This window comes from Apodemus sylvaticus, chromosome 9 (assembly GCF_947179515.1).
Source record: "Apodemus sylvaticus chromosome 9, mApoSyl1.1, whole genome shotgun sequence".
NCBI lineage: Eukaryota > Metazoa > Chordata > Mammalia > Rodentia > Muridae > Apodemus > Apodemus sylvaticus.
The window spans coordinates 27,759,461-27,781,015 of NC_067480.1; the positions used below are offsets into that span (position 1 = coordinate 27,759,461).

A 21,555-nucleotide genomic window follows, 5' to 3' on the forward strand; every position below is an offset into this window, starting at 1 on the left:
CATTTAGGGGTTGGAAAACCTCAGTCTTCTGCCTCCTGCAGCCCCAGCACTGAGCACTCTCCTGGGCCATGTGTGGGGGCAGGAGGAGTTAGGAAATGCTTCTCTGTGGCACGCTCCATAATTCATGAGTAGCTTCATCTCTTTTTTAAAAAGATTTATTTTTATTTCTGTGCCCATGTCTGTGTAAGTGTGTGCCATATGTGTGTAAAGGCCAGAAAAAGGACACCTGAACCCTGGGCTGGAATTATAGGCAGATATGAACCACTAATATGGGAGATGGGAACTGAACTCTGAGCTCCTAGAAGACCAGAGATAATGATCTCTCTCTCTCTCTCTCTCCTTCCCTCCCTCCCCCTCTCTCTCAAAAGCACATTTTCTCTCTTTTTCTTAAGATTTGTTTATTATTTTATGTATATGAGTATTTTGCTTGCATGTTTGTGTGCTACATGCATGTCTGGTGTCCTTGGAAATCAGAAGAAGCCCCCTGAGATCCCCTGGACCTGGAGTTAGGACAATTATAGGCTGCCACGTGGATGCTGGGAGTCAGCCCAGGTTCTTTGAAATAGTAGATAGTAATCTTAACCCCTGAGTCATCGCTCTAGCCCTAGAACTCATCCCTTTCAAAAAGATCTCACATCACAGATTATTTACCTACTGTGTGTGTGTGTGTGTGTGTGTGTAGGCATTCATGGTGTTTTGGGGAATCAGACCTTTCCACCATGTTGATCCCCAGGACTGACCTTTAAGTCAGTAGGCTTGGAGACAGATGCCTTTCTCCACTGAGTCATCTCACTGGCCCCATAAATTTGTCTTTGCAGCTGTAGCAAGCAATTGCCAGGCTCTGTCAGAGGGCAATGAGCCAAGACCACAAGCAGAGAGAGGCCTGGGAACTGTCATTCCTTTGCATTGGATGAAAAGCTAAAGCCACCTAGATTAAGCGCAGTAGGCTTAACTAGCTGTGGTTGGGTTGTCTGTGAGCTCCTGCAGGCAAGGCCAGACCAAAAGAACATTTCTGGGTAAGCTTTGGGCCTGAATCCAATTCCTGGGTGGAGAAGAACCCCCTGAATCCCAGAAGTAAATCTAGAGATGAGTTACAGTCAGACACTGCTTAGGCCGAAATAGATCCTTCCAGGAAACTTAGATCCAAGTCACAGTGCAAAAACATCAGACATGGTTGGGCATGCGCACGTGTGACTGTAACTCCAAGTGCTTTGAGGCAGATGGAACATGAATTTAAGGCCAGCCCGGGCTACCTAGAAAGAAACTGCCTCAGTTTATCTCCTCCTCCCCAGCACACAAAAGCAGTCTCTTCTGCCCGCCCAACAAAACAACTTGAGTGTTCGTCAGGGCTTCAGACCCATTTGGGTCTTACCAGCTTCTGAGGCAGTGATTTTCAACCTGTGGGTCCTGACCCGGAGTAGATCAAACGACCTTTTCACAGGGGTCCCCTAAGACCATTGGAATGCACAGACGCTTACATCACTATTCATAACAGTTGCAAGTTACTTATGGAGTAACAGGGAAACTAATTTTATGGTTTCCCATAAAATTTTATGGGGTGGGGTGGGAGGGTTCGCCACATGAGGAACGGTATTAAAGGGTTGCAGCATTAGGAAGGTTGAGAGCCACTGTTGCAAGGGTCACTTCATTTTTCCTCAGAGCTGAAATGGCAAAGGTGAAGGGAAGCTGCAGCTGGGTCTATAGCTACCCCGAGAGCTGTCTTGGAAGCAGATGGAGACAGTGCGTCTGCACAGGACAGTGGGGGAGCCCCCTGCGCTATAAAGCAATGTCTTTGCTGTATCTCTGGGGTTGAATCACAACACTAATACTACGGTGGCCTGGATGAGGTTAGCACAAAGCCTCAGGGCTTGAAAGAGATCTGTGGAAAGGCAAACCTGGCTTCCAGGAGGACTTCAAAGCAAGCCTGCTCCACTCTTTGGTGGCGTTGATAGTCACAGACACAGTATCAGTGGCTTGTTACTCATTTGTAAGCAAGTTGACTTACAAATGAGTTGACTTTTGTAAGCAAAAGACTATTTTGTTAAAGAATAAGAGAGGAGAAAGGAAAAGAGAGAGAAGAAAGGAAAAGAATGAGAGAAAAGGAAGAAATAAACTTGGGTGCACGTGTGAGGGTCTGAGGGCATTGCAGGCTGTGTTCAGAGCCCAGAAGAAGTCACACCGGATGGAGGCGTGGATGCTAACAGGTCCACATTACAGTGATTTCCTGGCAGCCAGCACACATACCTTGAAACCCAGCAAATTTCAGGTCATAGTGGTGACACACCACTTTAATCGCAGCACTCGGAAGGCAGAGGCAGACAGATCTCTGAGTTTGAAGCCAGCCTGGTTTACAGAGTGAGTTCCAGGACAGCCAGGACTACACAGAGAAACTTTTGTTTTGAAAAACCAAAAGAAGAAAAAAAAGGCAACCCAATCACCACCACCACTACCATCAACAACAACAACAACCCAGCGAGTAGTGCTTCATGGAAACTACCTTCAGTTTCCATACCCTCTGTCTCTCTTGGAAGGGAATGCTCTAGGATTCCTGTAACCCAGGCACACATTCTCATAGTCTTAACCTAAACGCCAGTCTTACTTGCCCCATACCTACTTTTATATTATGATGGTTGCTTCTGGAGTGGACTCACCAATGATCTGTGGTGGCCTGAAACGCGACAACTGAGCTAATGAAGAAATGGTGTGTGTGTGTGTGTGTGTGTGTGTGTGTGTGTGTGTGGTTGTCTCAGAAACTGGCCTGAACCTGTGGACCTGTGGTCAGAGATAAAATGTGGACATCTTCTGGACCCCAGGACTATGCCTATGATGTGGACAAGTCCCTGAATCCAGAATATGAAAAACTATAGACCTGGTGAGCAAAGAAATCAAAAGAACAGACCCGGAACTGGCTCTTCCCCTGTAGCTAGCCTTGGAGAGAACTTAGAACTTGCTGGCTGGTCATGCAAAACTCTCTGTGGCTGCGGTGAGGAGGGCTCCAAGGCTGTCACTGTGGTCTTGGTGAAGCGGAGATGCTCGATGCGGTTGCAGACCGACCGGCAGGTGGTGCTAGGAGCACCCGCTGCCCTTCTGGATAAAACACTCCCGCCCAGCACCTCTCCTGCCACCCACGGAGATCGCGTCCAGCTAGAGGTGGGAGATTTGCCCTGTAGCCTGACATTTGGGGTGTCGCTGCCTGCCGTGACCTTGGGCCTGGGAAGGACGGGCCAGCGGGGCTCTTGGTGGGTCTTGGGAAGCAGCCATCCTATCCCACCCCACCTGCCCCTGGCATTCATTTCCAGGAACCCAGGCTCTGCTCGGCTAGCCTGGCGGTCTGGAGGCGGAGGCGTTCCCAGAAAATCAAGCTGGCAGCCTTGGCTATGTTTTCCTCCCATCCCGACCTCTGCCAGCTTCGACGAGATTCAGGCGCCTCCACCCTGCGGCAAGCCCAACCACCCCGTGACCCGGCCTCTCCAGCCTGCCAGGTCACCTTTCTTCCCAGCCTCAGCTTATAGGATAGACAGGCTTAGGAGATCCCGGTGTCTTTGGGCAGGCACAGAATATTTCAGACAGACTTAAACTGCAAGGGGCAGAACCCTCTTGGGAAGGGCGAGAATAGGTGACTTCCTCTCGTCTATTTCTCTCCGTGGATTGAGACTAAGGAACAGTCCTTTTCGTGTAACCCATGAGTGTCAGGGAGCAAAAGGATCTCCATGGTGGCTGAGCATTTGCCGTTGACTTCCTAAAATCCCGGTGCTCTGGGTGGTTAAGGTCCTTGTTTCTACAAAGATGCTCTCATCGGTTGCTTTACTTAAAAGCAGAATTGGACCCGGACAGCCTACTCAGACCCTAGATGAAGGCAGATGGTTTCTAGGCAGTTCAGCAGAGACCCACAGATCCTGTTGCTTCTGGTAGCTACTGGGCCTGGCTCAGGTCAATATCCTCCCGCTGTGTGACCCTCTTGTGTTTTGACACAGACTAGACCCAGGTTTCTACCCAGAGCAGCATGTGTGACACAGGATGACCCCGATGAGTCCCCACCCTGTCCTGTGCCTCCATTTCCCTTCTGCCCAGTCATGATGGCCCCTCCCTGAGTGAACTATCAAAAGCTTAGGAAATAAACATTTTGAGCTCCAAGAGCAACAGTGAATGGAAGAGGAGGAGGAGGAGGAGGAGGAGGAGGAGGAGGAGGAGGAGGAGGAGGAAGAGGAGGAGGAGGAGGAAAAGGAAGGAGGAGGAGGAGGAGGAGGAGGAAGAGGAAGGAGGAGGAGGAGGAGGAGGAGGAGGAGGAAAAGGAAGGAGGAGGAGGAGGAGGAGGAGGAAGAGGAAGGAGGAGGAGGAGGAGGAGGAGGAGGAGGAGGAGGAGGAGGAGGAGGTCAGTTTCTTTCCAGCCTTTTCACTGAAGACCCTGGAAGGCTGAAGCTGAGTCAGGGTAAGGAAGTGACATCAGCATTCTGGGGAGATGGGGGCACTAACACACCGACAGCTGCATCCAAGGGCGCTGAGGCGAGTGGTATGTGGTACAGCCTGGCCTCTGTAGCATCAGTCTCCATCTGGGCCATAAAGCCTATTTAAGCTATCTAGTCCTTTAATAGTTAGTTGTGTCTCTGCACAGGCCTTTCACCATGGGCACTAGGACTTGCCAAACCCAGAACCCAGGTGTGGGGGAGAAAAAGCCAAGCTAAGGGACCTTCTCGAACCCTCATTCTAGTCCTAAAGGTTCCCAGTGTTCTAATGTCCTGACTCACATTTTCTAGAAGCATCTGTCCATGGGAATGGATGCAACCACTGGAGGCAAGTAACAGAATCATCGTGACTGATTTTCCTTACTTGCATTCGAGTCTGCCTCTGGCTGGTAGTGTCTCAAAATGGAGTATCGCAGAGTCTAGGCTCTGAAAGGGAGTTATCTCAGCCCCAGCCTTCCACCCACCCACCCTGATTCAGGAAGCTGTCAGCTCAGCTAGAGAAGGGAGACTATTCATTTTCTCTGACTGCTCAGTCCTTACATGGTTCTTATAGGGTAAAGGCTGAGCACTTTGCAGAGGCCAGGCCTGCTGGGAGAACAGGCCAGAGAGCTACCTGGATGCCCCACTGACTGAGTGTGCTGACCTACCACAAATCCCTGCCGTGGGTCTTTCCTGAGCTAGTGATGTATAGTTCAACCCTCTAGAAATGCTGGGTGGTAGCAGTGAGCCCCAGCTCCCTGGAAGCCATGCAGTCATAAAGGCAGACAAACAGGTTCTCCTGGGTGGTCTCATGTTGCTAACCTACAATGTATAGCAGATCTATAAAACATATATTCAATTTATCACATTTATCAGATACAAACCATTGTGAGACAAAAACCATCTGCATATCCACCGGATCTAGAGGCAAAACAGTAGAGTTGGGCTGGAGAGATGGCTCAGCAGTTCAAAGTATGTATTGTTCTTGCAGAGGGGACACAAGCCCAACACCACTAAGGCAGTTCCCACCACAGATGTCTGTAACTCTAGTTCCTGGGGAATTGGATGCTTCTAGCCTCCATGGGTCTCCATCTCCCCTTGCCCCTCCCCGCCCCACCAAATAGTCTTTAAAGATAGTAAAGTCCAGAGAGTTGGGCATTAAGGTAGAAGCAAGGGTATAGGCAAAGGCCAGGTGACAGAAGCCGGCAAGGCACTGAAGCCAATGAGAGGCTGCAGAGCTGAGCAGCAGAGGGCCTCGGACAGATGCTTGGACAGCCCATTTGGAGCTTATGTGGCAAGCTCTTAAGCAGGAGACTAACATGATTTACAAAGCTGGATCTGGAGAAAGGATCAGAGTGTGCCGAGTCTAGGAGTGGTCACGGGGTAGTGAGCAGTAGTGACAGTGGTGTGGAGTCACTGTGGAGGCTCAGAGCTGAGTCAAGGGTGAAAGCTGGGCCTCTGGTGTGGGCAGCAAGGTGGAGGTGTGGACATCAGCTCAGAGCAGAGAAGGCGGGGTATAGCGTGTGCTCGGATATGCTGTCTATGCTCATGACGGCCCAGAGGAGGATGCCCTGCCACAGAAGCTGGAGGTGCATGTTTCATCAGCATAAACAGTGTGGATAGAATGCTGCTTAGACAACGCAGTTAAGAGAACCGAAGAATAGCACTTACAGTGCAGAGCCGGTAGGACCTGCCCAAGTGCCAACACATCCCTGCACAAGATGTCCAAATGAAGACCAACCCTTGTCTGACCTGTGAAATGAAGGGGGACTCAAGCCAGGGGAAAACTAGAGCAAGTCATGCCACAGGAGGGATGGAGAGGACGTCTCTACTTTCCAGACTTGAGTCTTGCAATGTGGTTGAAGTAGCCTTGATGTTTCTAGCCCCAAGCCTTAGCCTCCTACTGGGAATGAAAGGGCCTGGTTCCTGAAGAGGAACTTTAAAAGGCAGCAATCCAGGCTGGAGAGATGGCTCAGTGGTTAAGAGCACCGATAGTCCTGTGTTCAAATCCCAGGAACCACATGGTGACTCACAACCACCTATAACGAGATCTGACTCCCTCTTCTGGAGTGAGTCTTTTTTTATATATATATTTAAAAAATGAGGCAGGAATTCTTTGTCTACAGACTTGTAGAGGGACTGGGTTATAGATCCCGTTATTTCTGAAACCAAACCATCTACTTCCACCTGTTGTTACAGAGCCCAACCAGCCTTTCACCCTGGAAAAGATGTGAACCAATAACACCCGGGCAGATGCCTTCCCTCTTTCATTTCGTGTTTAGAGCCCCCAACTTCTAACTCCTACCCTGTCCACATGTGACTTTAGTCCTCTGTCGGCTCTCAGCTCCAGGAAATCTATGGAAAAAAAAACCAAATCCAGCAAGTCTCCTGATCCAAACGACCATTTTACACTACCCTGTACGTTAAAGCTACCATGTGTTCAATAATCAAGGGCACTGCCTGATGAGAATCCTTTTTTCCTTAAGTTGGTTATTTTGTCAGGCTGGTGAAAATACTACCTCTTCCCAGATGATGATGATGGCATCCTCAAGACACTTCTGGTTTTTGATCATTTCAGATACAAAGGGAAGTGCAAGAGATAACTATCTAAAACGCAAGCAACATTAAGAGCTTAAACAGGAAGGGCATAGCTAATGAGAGCCTAGGAAATTAGATCATTTCTTTTATAGAATCATCTGATGTTGAGGAAGCAGGAGTTTATGAAGGAGGGGATACAATGAAATTAACTGTGTGGAACCGTCCTTGGGAATCAGTAATCTTTAGACTGGACAGATGAGTGCTTTAGGGCTGGCCTCTCTAGAATTGTTTATTCATCTCCCTACAGGTTCTGAGGCTGTCTTTTGGGTTGGGGTATAGCTTATAGCTCAGAGGAACAACACTTGTCCAGCACGCAGGAAACCCTAGATTCAATCTCCAGCAATGCCACAAAGAATTCCTTTAAAACAATCTCCTAAATTTAAGTCAAAGAGTCAAAGCTCTCCTGCTTCAGCTCCCTATGTGCTGGGGTTATAGGCAGGTGCTGTCAGGTCTATTAGCTTATAGTGGCAGTATCATATCCATAAAAAACCCGAAACAATAAGAAAAACAAATCAACTAAAGTCTTGTCAATGTGGAGGTTTTAATATATTTATTTGAAAACCAAATTTTGTGAAAGAGAACACTGAACAGTCGTTTGTCTTCTTCTCAACCAAAGACTCAGGACACAGGTTCTTTATGTCGGCGTAGGCAACGGTGTGTGGCTCGAGCAGGTCTCAGCGTGGGCTTCCTCACGACATTTCAGTGTGCACCAGGACGGTCATCTACAGCTGGGCAGATGGGATCCTGGGGAAGCGAAAGCGGTAGAGCTGGCATTGTCCTTTACTCACAAACTTTTTTTTAAATTACTACATGAAATCTAAACCCAGTCCCTGCTTGGCCTGTTGTGCCAATCTGTCACTATCGTTAATCTCCGAATTCCTAACAAATCAAGTATTTCAATTTCATCCTTTACAAAACTTCTAAGGGTCCAGCTTCTAGCTGTGCACTTTGCAGCCACGCTATCTTGAAGCACACGACCAGGTGGTCTCAGCGAGGCAGGAGAGGCCGGAAGAGCCCCTATGAGTCAATAACATGGTGCAGACTGAGATCGCAGCACAAGCAAGCTGCAGGCCAAGCTGAGGCGGAGATCACGGCGGTGTAAGGCAGAGCCTCGGAACACACCGGCTGCTCTGAATCCACTCTCAGGCAGGAGTGCATCACACAAGCAAAGGCAGGCTGCTCTTTAATTGCTGATCAGTGTATGCTAGATTTGCAACTTGTGTGTTTTCTGTGCGTGTTGCTGGGACTGAACTCAGGACCTTGTGCAGGGCCAAAAAATACTCTAGCACTGCTACATCACCAGTCCTAAATACGTTTTTTATATAACTGTGGTAAATGATAGAATTCCTCTGTCCCTTTTACAAAAGGTATTGATCCTGTGTGGGCCTGTACTCCGTGGTACCTGTGTGCCACCACATGCCTCTGGGGGTCAGAGAATCACAGGCAGAAGTCAGTGGTCTCCGTCCACCTCGTGTTTCTCAGGATCACACTCAGGCTGCCAGGCCTGGGGGCAAGCGCCTTTACCTCTGAGCATCGCTCTGGCCTCCTACTTTCTTTAAAGAGTAAACCAAATTCATATTTTTCTTAGGATGCCTGTTAGGTTAGTGAAATCACTACGTATCTTTCATATGTGTTTTCTAATACGTGACTATAAAATAAAATTAGGGAATTGAAAGAGTGACAGTTTCATACAATAAGATTAAGTTTTAGAAACTAAGGATTCTCCCCCTGTACTGGTTGGTTTTGTGTGTCACCTTGACACAGGCTAAAGTTATCACAGAGAAAGGAGTTTCAGTTGGGGAAGTGTCTCCATGTTTGAGATCCAGCTGTGGGGCATTTTCTCAATTAGTGATCAAGGGGGAGGGCCCCTTGTGGGTAGTACCATCCCTGGGATGGTATTCTTGGATTCTATAAGAGAGCAGGCTGAACAAGCCAGGGGAAGCAAGCCAGTAAGAAACATCCCTCCATAGCCTCTGCATCAGCTCCTGCTTCCTGACCTGCTTGAGTTCCAGTCCTGACTTCCTTTAGTGATGAACTGCAACATGGAAGTGTAAGCTCAATAAACCCTTTCCTCCCCAACCTGCTTCTTGGTCATGATGTTTGTGCAGGAATAGAAACCCTGACTAAGACACCCCCCCTTGTTTAAAATAATTTAGTTTTATTTTCTGTGTACTGGTGTTTTTGCCGGCATCTGTGTCTGTGTGAGGTGTCGGGTCCCCTGGAACTGGAGTTACAGGTGGATCTGAGCAGTCGGTGGTCTTAACTGCTGAGCCATCTCTCCAGCCCTTGGCCTTACACGCCTGGAATAATCATGTTTTCTCCACCAGAGAAGTGATTGTGATATAGTCTGACTCACTCCAAGGTCTTCAGAGGTCATGTGTCTTAAGAACTCCGCATGTTTAATAACTCTACTGAATACATGAACGTTAAAGCTCTGGTGCTAGAATTACTGCCAAAGGGCAAGGAGAGAAGGGAATCAGTGGGAAGCCTCTGTCTACAGATGCCTTTAATCCCAGTGCTCAGGAGGCAGAGACAGACGGATCTCTGAGAGTGTGAGGCCAGCATGATCTACATAGTGAGTTCTAGGCCAGCCAGGGCTACACAGAGAAATCCTGTCACAAAAACAAACAAATAAACAACAACAACAATAACAACAAACAAGAGGAAAACAAAAGGTGGCCTTGATCTTGAACTTGTCATGTAGCCAAGGCTAGCCTTGAAACTCTTGCATTTCCTGCCTCCATTGCTGGGTTACAGGTATATACACCTCCATGCCTGGCTTTCCTTAGCTACCCCCCCCCCCCAATAACATTCTTATTAGTTCTCTGAGAGTTTCACATCATGCACCCATTTAGCTATTTTTAAGAAGACTTTCTTGGCTGGAGCGATGGCCCGGTGGTTGTGAGCACTGGCTGCTCTTCCAGAGGACCTGAGTCTAATTCCTAGCACATGGCCGCAAGCTCACAACTGACTGTGACTCCAGTTCCAGAGGGTCTGGCACCCTCCCCTCCTGCAGACATGTAGGCAGGACATCAACGTACATAAACAGAAATAAATCTTAAGGGAAAAAAAAAGATAACTTTGTTGTGAAAATCACCAGGCTGTTCCCTCGGGGGCCAGCTCCCAGGTTATGGACTTATAAACGGTCTGCAGAAAGAAGCCGTGTGAGAAAGGTGACGCCTACACTGGGTGGATTAGAGCAGATACAAGCCGGAGAGGGATGCGCATGCTGTTTCCATAAACACCTGCGAGCACTGACAGGCCGCTTCCTGCAGAGGGGACCGCAGAGGGGACCGGTGAGCCCTTACCCCGCCCTAGTCATCGATATACTCAAAAGGCTCTGGGGGCTCTGGCTCTTGCTCTTCCTCTTCTATTTTTGGGCCGTGGGCTGCCACAGGTTCCACAAGTTCTTCAATGTCTTCGCTGGTGTCTTTCAGGATTATGATGCCTCCGATGGAGAGCTGCAGAGAGGAAACAGAATTAGCTCCACTCACATTCCATGATGCTCTGCGCTCTAGAGCAGGGGCTCGGTACGAACCCTTACCACTTGATGTGTAAGGAGAAGGCTGAGGAGAATTAATTACACCTGCACAGAATCACCCCTCTCCAGTGAGCAACTGCCAGCTTAACCAGTGCGTGGCGGCCACGTGACGCTGCTCTGTGTGGCCACTGCATCCCGACTGAAGATGTGTTTCCCAGCCAAGAAATTCTGACTGTGGGCCTTCTGCTGCCTTCCTACACTGTTCAACACAGCACTCTATCTACTGCCTTCCTACACTGCTCAACACAGCACTCTATCTACTGCCTTCCTACACTGCTCAACACAGCACTCTATCTACTGCCTTCCTACACTGCTCAACACAGTGATCTTGGACCAGCAACTTCATTCCCACCCTGAGCCTGTTTAAAACGTGGAAAAGCTACCACCAACCTGGAGACATGCCCACCACCTAAAAATTTTTTATTTATTTTTGTTTTATGTGTTTGGTATTTTGCCTATATGAATGCCTGTGCACCATGTGTGTGTAATACCTGGGGAGACTAGAAGAGGGCACTGGATCCTCTGGAACTGGAGTTACAGACAGTTGTGAGCTGCTATGTGAGTTTGGGGAACAGAACCTGAGTCTTCTGTAAGAGCAACAAATATCTCTAGACCTTTGATATGGGTATACGTTATAGTTTTTGTTGTGCTCCTAGCCTTGAATGGCTGAACCAACTTCCCAGCCCCGTTTTAGTTTTTGAAGCACCCTAGTCTGTATCTGTGACATTCAAGAAAATCTACAAATAAAAGGTCATTTCTTTTTCTCTCCAGCAATTCCAGAATGTCAGAGTAAATAATAAATACAGCAGAGATCTGAGTGTTTTCACTATAATCTAGAAAGCACTATGATGTAAGGAATGGAAACACCAGGTGGAAAGCCAAAGCAAAGTAGTCTACAGCAGCAATTCTATTAAGGCCTCTCTCAGCCTATTAGCTGATGGTAAATTCAAACACCAAACTATTTAACCATCTCTGGTGTGCTAATCTCATTCTATCTGCATGCCTGTGTCAATGGAAAGGGAAAGCTGCTCTCTGTAATTAAATCAGCCAACAGTGGAAGGCACATCTGGAAAAGCGTCCTGCTACAAAGCACATCACTGGGGTGGAAAGAAGCACAGATCATTAGGGACATGACTCACATGGGTTAAGTATCTCTGCAGTTGAACCTAATCTGATTTTACTCATCAAGATTCTGCCCTGGCATGCTATAAAACTGGTGTGCCTTCAAGCATTTCTAGACCATTTTCCCCTTCTAACACATGCATTCACACCAAAGAATCTACAACTCTCTCCCATAAAGTTTTCTTGAAAAGAATGCATTCTATGGAATGACTCTGCCTTGACTGCCAACAGCCCAAGAACAACAGAGAATATGGCCACTGGCCCTGCCCTCCACTGCCTGAAAGTTTATGTGAACTTTCTAGTGGAGCAATGGAGAGGAGTTTCTGCGAGAAATAAAATGTCCACATTCAGAAGACAACTCCCAAGTTTCTGGAAACCTGCAGCTATGTGTTCTAACTTTCCCTATATACTTATCAGAAATGAAATGATCTCATTCACATATGCAGCACAGCCCACACATCCACAGGGCTGTTCATAGCTACGCCACATTTTAGGTTCATTATTCTGAGGAAAAGTTCATCTGCTAAGGAGAAGACATCCTGCTATCCATAGGCTATTAAATCTAAGATGGTGACTCCTTGCTGAAGCAGAGCAGGGACGTTATCATAGTGCTTCTTTCTCTTGAGGGGCATGACAAGGCATGCATCCTTGGTTGGCCTGTAGTTTAGACTCAACTCACAGAGATTCACCTGCCTCAGGATCCCAAGTGCTGGGATTAGAGGAATAGGCCACCAAGCTTCACAGCGTTTCTTCCCGAGGAACACTGCTATTAAAAGTTTAAGTGAGTTAATCGGCAATATTTTTCTTCATGTACATACAAAGGAGTGGTCTTTCAATAAAAAGAATTTACAAAATATAAAATGTACTCCTTTAATGTATAAAACTTAATACATCCACAGTGTATTTATTAAGAGGTATGTGCTACGTAGTAAGAGGTGTGCAGTCACCTCTGCTAAACATGTAATAACCTGCATCAACCTGAAGAAATCCTGCACCTACGACAAGAAAACCAAGCAGGAACTGACCTGGAAATGTCCTCTGTCATAGTAACTCTAGAGTAGAGGGAATTACTGTACTCAGTTTATAGGTTAAAAAATTAAAATGCAAGGGAATTACTTAGTTGCACTACTGAACAAAAGAGCAGAGATCTAAACCCAGGTATGCCCACCCTCCCACCCTCAGCTTGAAACGACCACACACAGCACTTTCCATTTCGTGCCTTTGCTTCTGTATGCTAATAACCTAGTTAGGAACACCTTGGCTCACAACTGAGACAAGAGTTGCTTTTAATTTATCATTTAGCTGATTGAAAAATAAAGTTACTCCCATATGAAGATCCAGGAGTCTCATCCATCACATTTCAAACAACAGACTCAGTATGTGGATGTCCTACATGGGTGGACTGATAAGTCTTTAGCTTTCTAGATTTAAAAACTTGGATCAGGCCGGGCGGTGGTGGTGCACGCCTGCAATCCCAGCACTTGGGAGGCAGAGGCAGGCGAGATTTCTGAGTTTGAGGCCAGCCTGGTCTACAGAGTGAGTTCCAGGACAGCCAGGGCTACACAGAGAAACCCTGTCTCAAAACAACAACAACAACAAAAAAAACTTGGATCAGGAGTAGCTTTTAGGTTCATGCCTATAATCAGCACTCAGGAGCTCTAGTCAGGAGGACTGCTCATGGGTTCATGGCCAGTCTGGGCTGCAAAATGACTTCTAGGCCATAGTGCACTAAAAACTTGTCTCAAAAAAAAAAAAAAAAAAAAAGACAAAACAAAACAAGAAAATCCAAAATACCACCAAGAATAAAACAACAAAAGACTTGAAAGATCAAGACAGTGTTATGTTAAACTTTCTGGTAAGGATTTTTTCATGGTTTGAATGAGAATGTCCGTCATAGGCTCGTGGGTTTGAACACTTCTTGCCCAGATGGTGGTACCGTTTTGGGATGCGTGGCTCCTTTGGAACGTCGGGCAGTTGGCGGACATAAGGGCAAGTCTGGGGGTCACAGCCTGGGCCTGCTTCCCGACCCCTCTTCTCTTCTAGTATTAATCTTCCTGAGATTCGAGGAGTCCCCCACCCCCTTGCTGCTACAAACTCCACCATGACTATCTCACCATGAGGGACTATATCCTCTCAAATATGAGTAAGAATAGAGCCCCTCCTGAGCTGGTTCTGTCAGGTTCTGCCACAGTAATGAAAGAGGTAACCAATATACTTGTTTCTACTGAGAAAGAGTCTGTCTTGGGATTAACTGAGTATCACAAAGATCCCTTTTTAATTTTAAAACTCATTGTGCTTAGTCGTGTAATTATGCTGATGACCACATATTGGCAGGGCCAGATCTTGTTCCCAGTGATTGCATATTAGCTTCTTTGATGTGTGCAGGTTAGTCAAGGAGATAATTCCTATTTTACATATGGAGGAGAGAGAAACATTCAACCCAGTGTGTGGTTATGTGCCCACATCCATGACAGAAGAAGAAAACAGTTCTCAAGAATTGCAGAAAAGAGGGGAGATGGCTCAGCAGTTAAGAGCACTGAGTTCAAATTCCAGCAACCACATGTTGGCTCACAACCATACATAACGAGATCTGACGCCCTCTTCTGGTGTCTGAAGACAGCTACAGTGTACTTATATAAAATAAATACATAAATAAATAAATCTTTAAAAAATTAGAGAAAAGAGAAGCTCTCCACAATCTATATGAAGCCAAGGAGATTGCTCTTGTTTTTGCTAACAGCCCCCTGCTCCCCTTTTAAAGTTTATTAGTAACTTTGCTCTAAAATACTTTGGGGATTTATATCCTTTTCTGTCAGTCTTACCTAGTCTCACAGATTACTACCCCAAGGGCAAATGCAGCTAAGGAGGAAAACTTACTGGTTTGAAAGGCTGGTATCTGCAGGTCTCTGTCACACTCAGGACCTTCAGCTGAGCAGGCATGACTCGTGCTGGATTGTCCAACAGCTGGAAGCTTGGCTCAGGTTCTTTTTTCTTTTCTTTCTCTTCCTTCTTGTCTGCTTCATCCTAGGAGAGGAGAAATGCAATCAGTGAGGGATCACTCTGCCTCACATTACTTGAGTCTGTCTGCCAAGTTTAGACAACACTGTCAGGTGCAAAGGGTAGTGGCAGGCACAATAAAAGTACAACTAGAAATATACCCAACTCTACTTAGGGATGAGAACAGTACGAGTCATTTTAAAGGACCTTTGAAAGGGTTTCTACCAGCAGAGATCAGAAGAGTCTATTTAAATGGTTGGCCCATCATCAATCTTCCCAAAAGCCTTTCTTCATCAAGTCACCGTCTACTCAGACAGTTGTCAAAGCCTACTTTAGCTGTAACTTTCTCTGTGAACTCATTCCTGTTCTGTATTGTATCGCACTTCTCACAAATGGACATTGTTATGGTCTGAGTGTGGAATGCCCTCTGGAAGCTCATGTATGTGAACATCTGAGGACATTCTGGACAGGGCCGAGCTGGTGGAAGGGATGGGTGAAGGATGCAGAGTAGCTGTGTGGCCAGCCTGCACTCTCTGCTTCCAGATCTAGGGATGGGCAAGCCTTTCTGTAAGCTTTTGCTGCTAAAGATGCAGCTTCAGACACCATGACTTTCCTGCTGTGATAGACTGCATACCTTAAAACCATGAGCCCAAATTCTCTTCTCTCTAAAGATGTTTCCAGTAGGTATTCTGTCCGAGCAATAAGAAAAACTAATATGGACATGGTTTTCTAGAATTTCTTTCAAATGCAATGGTATGATTCTGTATGCTGGAAACAGAATAACTAATTGAAAAGGCTAGGAGCCAAGTACAACAGTGTTTAAGGAATCTGGACGACAACAGGCATCAACCCATATGACCACGAGGGATACCTACCACTTCCATCTTCTCTTCCTCCTTTTTTTCTTTTTCTTTTTCTTTTTTTTTAGCTTTGGCAGTAATAGACAACACAGCGGTGGAAACCTGGAGACAGTCAAGATAGTATAAGACTGTTATAATCTCTTACCTACAGACTAAGAAAGGAACCTAAGAGAGCAGTCCCACAGTGCGTCCCTGACTCCTGTCAATAACTGTACACAGCGAATCCACTGAGAAGCGAAGGGAGAGAAAGCAGGGTGTCACGGCGCATCGCTGGCTGCTACTGTCATGCCTAACTAGCTACTGGGCTGTGTCTTTTCTCATCTGCCTTGGCTGTGACTTCGCTATCGTCTACTTCTGAGACACAGACATGAGCGCTATGTTCTTTTGGTTTTATGGGAAAAGCACTGGAAAATTCTTGGTCATAGAGATGTTCTCACAGCTGATGTAATGGTAATACAGAGTGAGTGGAGTTAGCTAGGTGTGGTCTTCCTTGATGGATCTCACTTGAATTCAAAGGTGAAACAAGATGCTGAAAATGGGGTAAAATAAAGATGTTGTGAAAGATATTCATCAGTTGCTACCTTAAATTTATTTAGTTGTAATATTAACTCTATTTATACATAAAACTTAATACAAACAATTAATGAATAGTTAAGATGAAACATTATAAAATAAAGAACTATTTCCTCCAAATAAACATCGTGAAAGGGTTGCTTGTTTTATTGAGTAGAGCACTGTAGCCAGTATAGCTATGTAAATGCATTCATTACTCTTTATTATGTATTAGTGAATTTGCTAAAAAACTGTTGGTGAAGTTAGTTTTATCCATTCTTAAAAGGCAAACTAGGAAATATATCTGAACATAAATAACACAAATTACTTTTTTTGTTTTTGTTTTTTTCGAGACAGGGTTTCTCTGTGTAGCCCTCTGGCTGTCCTGGAATTGTAGACCAGGCTGGCCTCCAACTCAGAAATCTACCTGCCTCTGCCTCCCAAGTGCTGGGATTAAAGGCGTGTGCCACCACCGCCTGGCCACAAATTACTTTTGCCCACACAATTCCACACCTACTATTCTAAGTGACAGGCACACTTGCATAAGAACAAGTATATGCACAGACTTTTTTATTTTTTTATTTTTTTGGATTTGGTTTTGTCGAGACATGGTTTCTCTGTGTAGCCCTAACTGTCCTGGAACTCACTCAGTAGACCAGGCTGGCCTCGAACTCAGAAATCGGCCTGCCTCTGCCTCCCAGAGTGCTGGGATTACAGGCGATGCACAGACATTTTTATTGTAGCTGTTCTGGTAGTGTATTAAATAAAAATGTCCTTAAATGTACATCAGATAAAATAAATAATAGATATGGCTCTATATATTATCCATTGAGATCCAAAAGTTATCCATTGAGATCAGCACGTAGAAAACAGTAGCAATTTTAGTGTCAGAGGCTCTGACAGAGCAGAGCAAACGGTCCGGACTCACAATGGAACCCTTCGGTCATAGGGCTGGGCCACCAAGACAGGAGAGGCTCTTTACTTTCTACTTAAATCTAATGGTAGCTGTCACCACAAGTGCTGTTTTACACAGATGCCCTCTTCTGGACACATACACAGACAGACAAACAGACAAACAGATCAGTAAGGCAGAATGGAACTGAAGACATAGCTCAAGGGTTAAGAGCACATTTTACTCTTCCACAGAACCTGAGTCTGGTTCCCAGGACCCATGCCAGGCAGTTCACAACTTCTAACTCCAGCTCCAAGAATGTCTGTAGCCCCTACAGGCCATAGTCACATAATTAAAGCGGTGTAGCTTGACGGTACAGATTCTTAATCTTTGTACCTGGAGGCAGAGTTAGGTGGACCCTGTGAGTGGGAGGTCAGTCTGATAAACTATCTAGTACTAGGTTATCCAGGACTCTACAGTGAGATCTTACTCCAACCAACCAACCAACCAACCAACCAACTTGAAAACTGTATCACCTAGACAGTCAGTAGCTTCTCCAAGAACAAATGTTAAAGACCCAAAGAACATACCTTTTCCTTTTCTTTTTCTTTTGGTACTTCCAGAGGGGCAGGATATGCGAATGTGGATGGTTTACAATTTGATTTATACTGAACTTTCGGCATCTGAAGAAATAAAACACTCTTTTGTTCTTTCCATGGAAATAACATCAAGATTTATGTATTGTGTTTCTAATAAGCACATAGGTGCACAGAGACGTGGAGCGTTTCCAAGCTAAATGTTCAGCAGTAGAGCTGTTGCATGCTAGCACATTGTGCACTGCCAATGACCAGGCATCAGTTTCTCTGTTTCCTCACAATCCGCCAGTGTTAGTGGCGCTGTGAGCATGGGGACAACTGTTAGCCCTTCTGAACTCCCAGGACCATTCCTTGTACCACACTGACAACAGTGTGACAGTCTGTATACACTTCCCATAACACATAATCATGCTTTCTAACATGGGCCTAATGCAAAACTACCTTTGTTATTTCCGAACAAACCTACTGTCTAGCCTGAATCTTTCTTTACTTACCTCATTTGCATTGGTAAAAAATGGTAATAAACATCATATTTGCTAAGATGGGAACTTATCTTCTCTATCTCACTTTCATTGTGAGGAACAGAAACATTATAAAGTTGTTTAGCAGAATGTACACCTCTAAAGATTACATAGGAGGTTTTTTTTTTTTTTTAAGATTTATTTATTTATTATATGTAAGTACACTGTAGCTGTCTTCAGACACACCAGAAGAGGGCGTCAGATCTCATTACAGATGGTTGTGAGCCACCATGTGGTTGCTGGGATTTGAACTCAGGACCTTAGGAAGAACAGTCAATGTTCTTAACCGCTGAGCCATCTCACCAGCCCGTTTTTTTTTTTTTTTAAAGATTTATTTATTATTATATGTAAGCACACTGTAGCTGTCTTCAGACACTCCAATAAGAGGGAGTCAGATCTCATTACAGATGGTAGGGAGCCACCATGTGGTTGCTGGGATTTGAACTCAGGACCTTCGGAAGAGCAGTCAGTGCTCTTAGCCGCTGAGCCATCTCTCCAGCCCCTACATAGGAGGTTTAATGACAATATTAAATATTAGGAATTAGGAAAACAAAATATCGTTTTGAGAAATAAAGATGCTAAATATTTGCAACTGAGCAGTTTTAATATTGAAATACTTAATTAAAAATAAGTAGTTGTATAGCTATAATAAAAATATTAATATAACAGATTACTCAATTAAGACAAATCTGAGCTTAAAAATTTTCCATTCTGCCAGGCGGTGGTGGCACACGCCTGTAATCCCAGTACTCTGGGAGGCAGAGGCAGGCGGATTTCTGAGTTCGAGGCCAGCCTGGTCTACCACGCGAGTTCCAGGACAGCCAGGGCGACACAGAGAAACCCTGTCTCGAAAAAACCAAAAAAAAACCAAAAAAAAAAAAAAAAAAAAATTTCCATTCTGAAAACTTAACAAAACATCTTAACAACAGTGATGAGCGAATGTAAGAGGTATTTAAAGGTTGAAAGCCTTCACCCTGAAAGGAGAAGGAGATGGCTCCTCAGGTCACAGGATTGAAGAAACCCTAACTACAACCTGTTAGAAGTGTGATTAAGGACTGGGCTGTCAGAACACGGAGCAGTGAAAGCAGTTAACTCTGTGGTCAGTTTGTTCCATCAGACTCCCTGGCCCTTCACTGGGGAAACTGGTTTCTGTTACTATTAAGGGATATCTTCCTGTGGGTACTGTTCCTAATACTAACAATTCTGTTAGTGAGCATGGAAGCCCTTGTGCTCACAGATAAACAGTAGGGGAAACAGGAATATTAAATACACAAAGTTCTCTTCAAAGGGGGAAAGAGAGATGTTTAATCTCCTGGTCGCCGACCTCTGCTATCTGTGACTGGAGACTACAACGTATCCTCTCTTCATCAGGCATGAGCTTTTGCTCAGTTTATGGAACATATATTTATGGAAAATATGTACTTTACAAAGAGTTTATAATGTAGCTAATTTCTTAAGCTCTGTTGTACACATGGAATTGAGTTAATTATCACCAGGAAAGTTTTCACCAAACTTTAAATATGCCTAAAACAAACAGCTTGGGTCAGACTCTCCACGTCTGAGCCAGTACTGGCTACTGAAGTGTGTTGCGGCGACTGCCTTCTTCCCGGGGATCATAACCCTGCTGCTGTGGCAGCTGGAGAGAGCCCTGCAGCGTGTGATGGAGGTGTGGACTGCCTCAAGCTTTATCCCTCACTAATCAGCTAGTCTGTGTCCTCATTCGTTCTCGTCCAGATTAGTGTAACAGCACTGCCCACCTTTCTATTGACATCATAATGATCTTCAGTAGAGGAAAAACTGTCATTACCCTCTTAAAAGCTTTCACCAGCTCTTGCAGTCCTTGGATTAAAGTGGCCTAGCATGGTGGCACAAGCCTGGAACTCCAGCACGCTGGATGTTAGGTAGAGGGATCCTGAGTTCAGAGATCACTAAGTATACAGAGTGACTAACTGCCCCTCCAAACCAAAAATACTAGCCAGGCATGGTAGCACATGCTTTCAATCCAAGTATTGGATTGAAGTACTGGAGGCAAAGGCAGGCAGGTCTCTGTGAGTTCAAGGCCAGCCTGGTCGACAATAGTGAGTCCTAGGCTAGTCAGGGGGCTATATAGTGAGACCCTGTTTCAAAATGAAAACCAAACCACCTCCAAATACACAGAATGGCTTATACAATCTCTTTGTATTGTTAGTTAAACACCCTACTCCATCATTCCCTCTCAAAAGATGTGTCCAATATTACACAGCTAGTAAGAAAAGATTCCTTATAAAAGGTCCACAGACATACTCTATTCTGTGTATGAACCCAAGGACTAAGGACTGAGGTTGAAGGGGAAATAGGGTCATCTACTAAGAATATCCCACAACACTCAGGACTCAGAGACATACCTTTAAATCCTTGTTAAGGCCAATGACACAGGTAGGAGTATAAGCCAATGACAGGAAGTGTGAAAGGGGAAACCAGAACCAGAACTGGGTAAAGACAAGGACGCCAACCACAGAAGGCATATGAGTGTGCCCAGTCCTGGACTGTAAGGAGATTGTGACATTATGACCACCTGCAGAAAGAGAAAAACCATGAGCAGAGTGACCCCTTAAGATGTCAATAAACATTCTAGGTACCGCACTAGGGAAGTAGCTGGTAGTTTGTTAGCTTGATTAGGGTCTCACTAATCAGTCTGTAACTCACTATGTAGACCAGGTTGACCTTGAACCCTCAGAGATCTGACTGCATCGCCTCCAGGGTATTGGGGTTAAAGAGGTGTATCCAGTTATTTATTTTATGTGTATGAGTGTTTTGCCTACATGTATGTATATATACCACGTGGGTGCCTGATGGCCACAAAGAAGAGGGTGCTGAATCCTTGAAACTCAAACTACATGTGGTTTTGACCCACTTGATGTGGGCAGGGGGAGCTGTACTTGGGTCGCCTGCAAGAGCAGAAAATGCTCTCAACCACTGAGCCATCTCTTCAGCCTCACAAAAGGAAAAGTCTAACAACTTAAATTTTAATTCAACATGTTTTCTGAGGAAGAATAGGATAAACAGTGAAATCAGCTGATTTTGATCAGAAGTTTGTACTGTGAGAGGGCGAATGGTTTAAAACCCAGCTTGTTCTTCCTCTTGCCACAGTCTCTATCCCTTTGGGGAGTAGAGAAAGTCAGCTTGAAAGCCACTTAGTTTGAGTGAAGATCCAAGTTAGCAACTAAAGAATCGGACTGTAGCCAGACATAGTGGCATGTGATTATCTATGATCCCAGTGCTTAGAGGCTGAGGCAGGAGAGTTGGCTTGAATTTGAAGCTAGCCTGGACTATATAGTGAACCCTACCCCCCACAAAAAATAAAAATTCCAGCTGAAAGTCACTGAGCACATTACTAAGTAAATAGAACTACTCTATTCTCTCCAATATATCTAATCCTTCCAACACCATCGGGC

At 45.4% G+C, this 21,555-nt stretch overlaps 1 protein-coding gene across 1 annotated transcript in view; it reads right to left on the reverse strand.

The window, feature by feature from the left end:
* Positions 1 to 7,562: 7,562 nt before the first annotated feature.
* The window catches only part of Psmd1 (proteasome 26S subunit, non-ATPase 1), a 75,194-nt gene continuing 61,201 nt past the window's right edge, over positions 7,563 to 21,555 (reverse strand). The window contains exons 20-25 of the mRNA XM_052192297.1: positions 20,506 to 20,675; positions 17,595 to 17,687; positions 15,576 to 15,662; positions 14,581 to 14,727; positions 10,349 to 10,501; positions 7,563 to 7,784 (exon numbers count right to left, since the gene is read on the reverse strand). Of these exons, the coding sequence (XP_052048257.1) occupies positions 10,355 to 10,501; positions 14,581 to 14,727; positions 15,576 to 15,662; positions 17,595 to 17,687; positions 20,506 to 20,675 (644 nt within the window). The 3' untranslated portion in view covers positions 7,563 to 7,784; positions 10,349 to 10,354. The remainder of the gene's footprint in view (positions 7,785 to 10,348; positions 10,502 to 14,580; positions 14,728 to 15,575; positions 15,663 to 17,594; positions 17,688 to 20,505; positions 20,676 to 21,555) is intronic.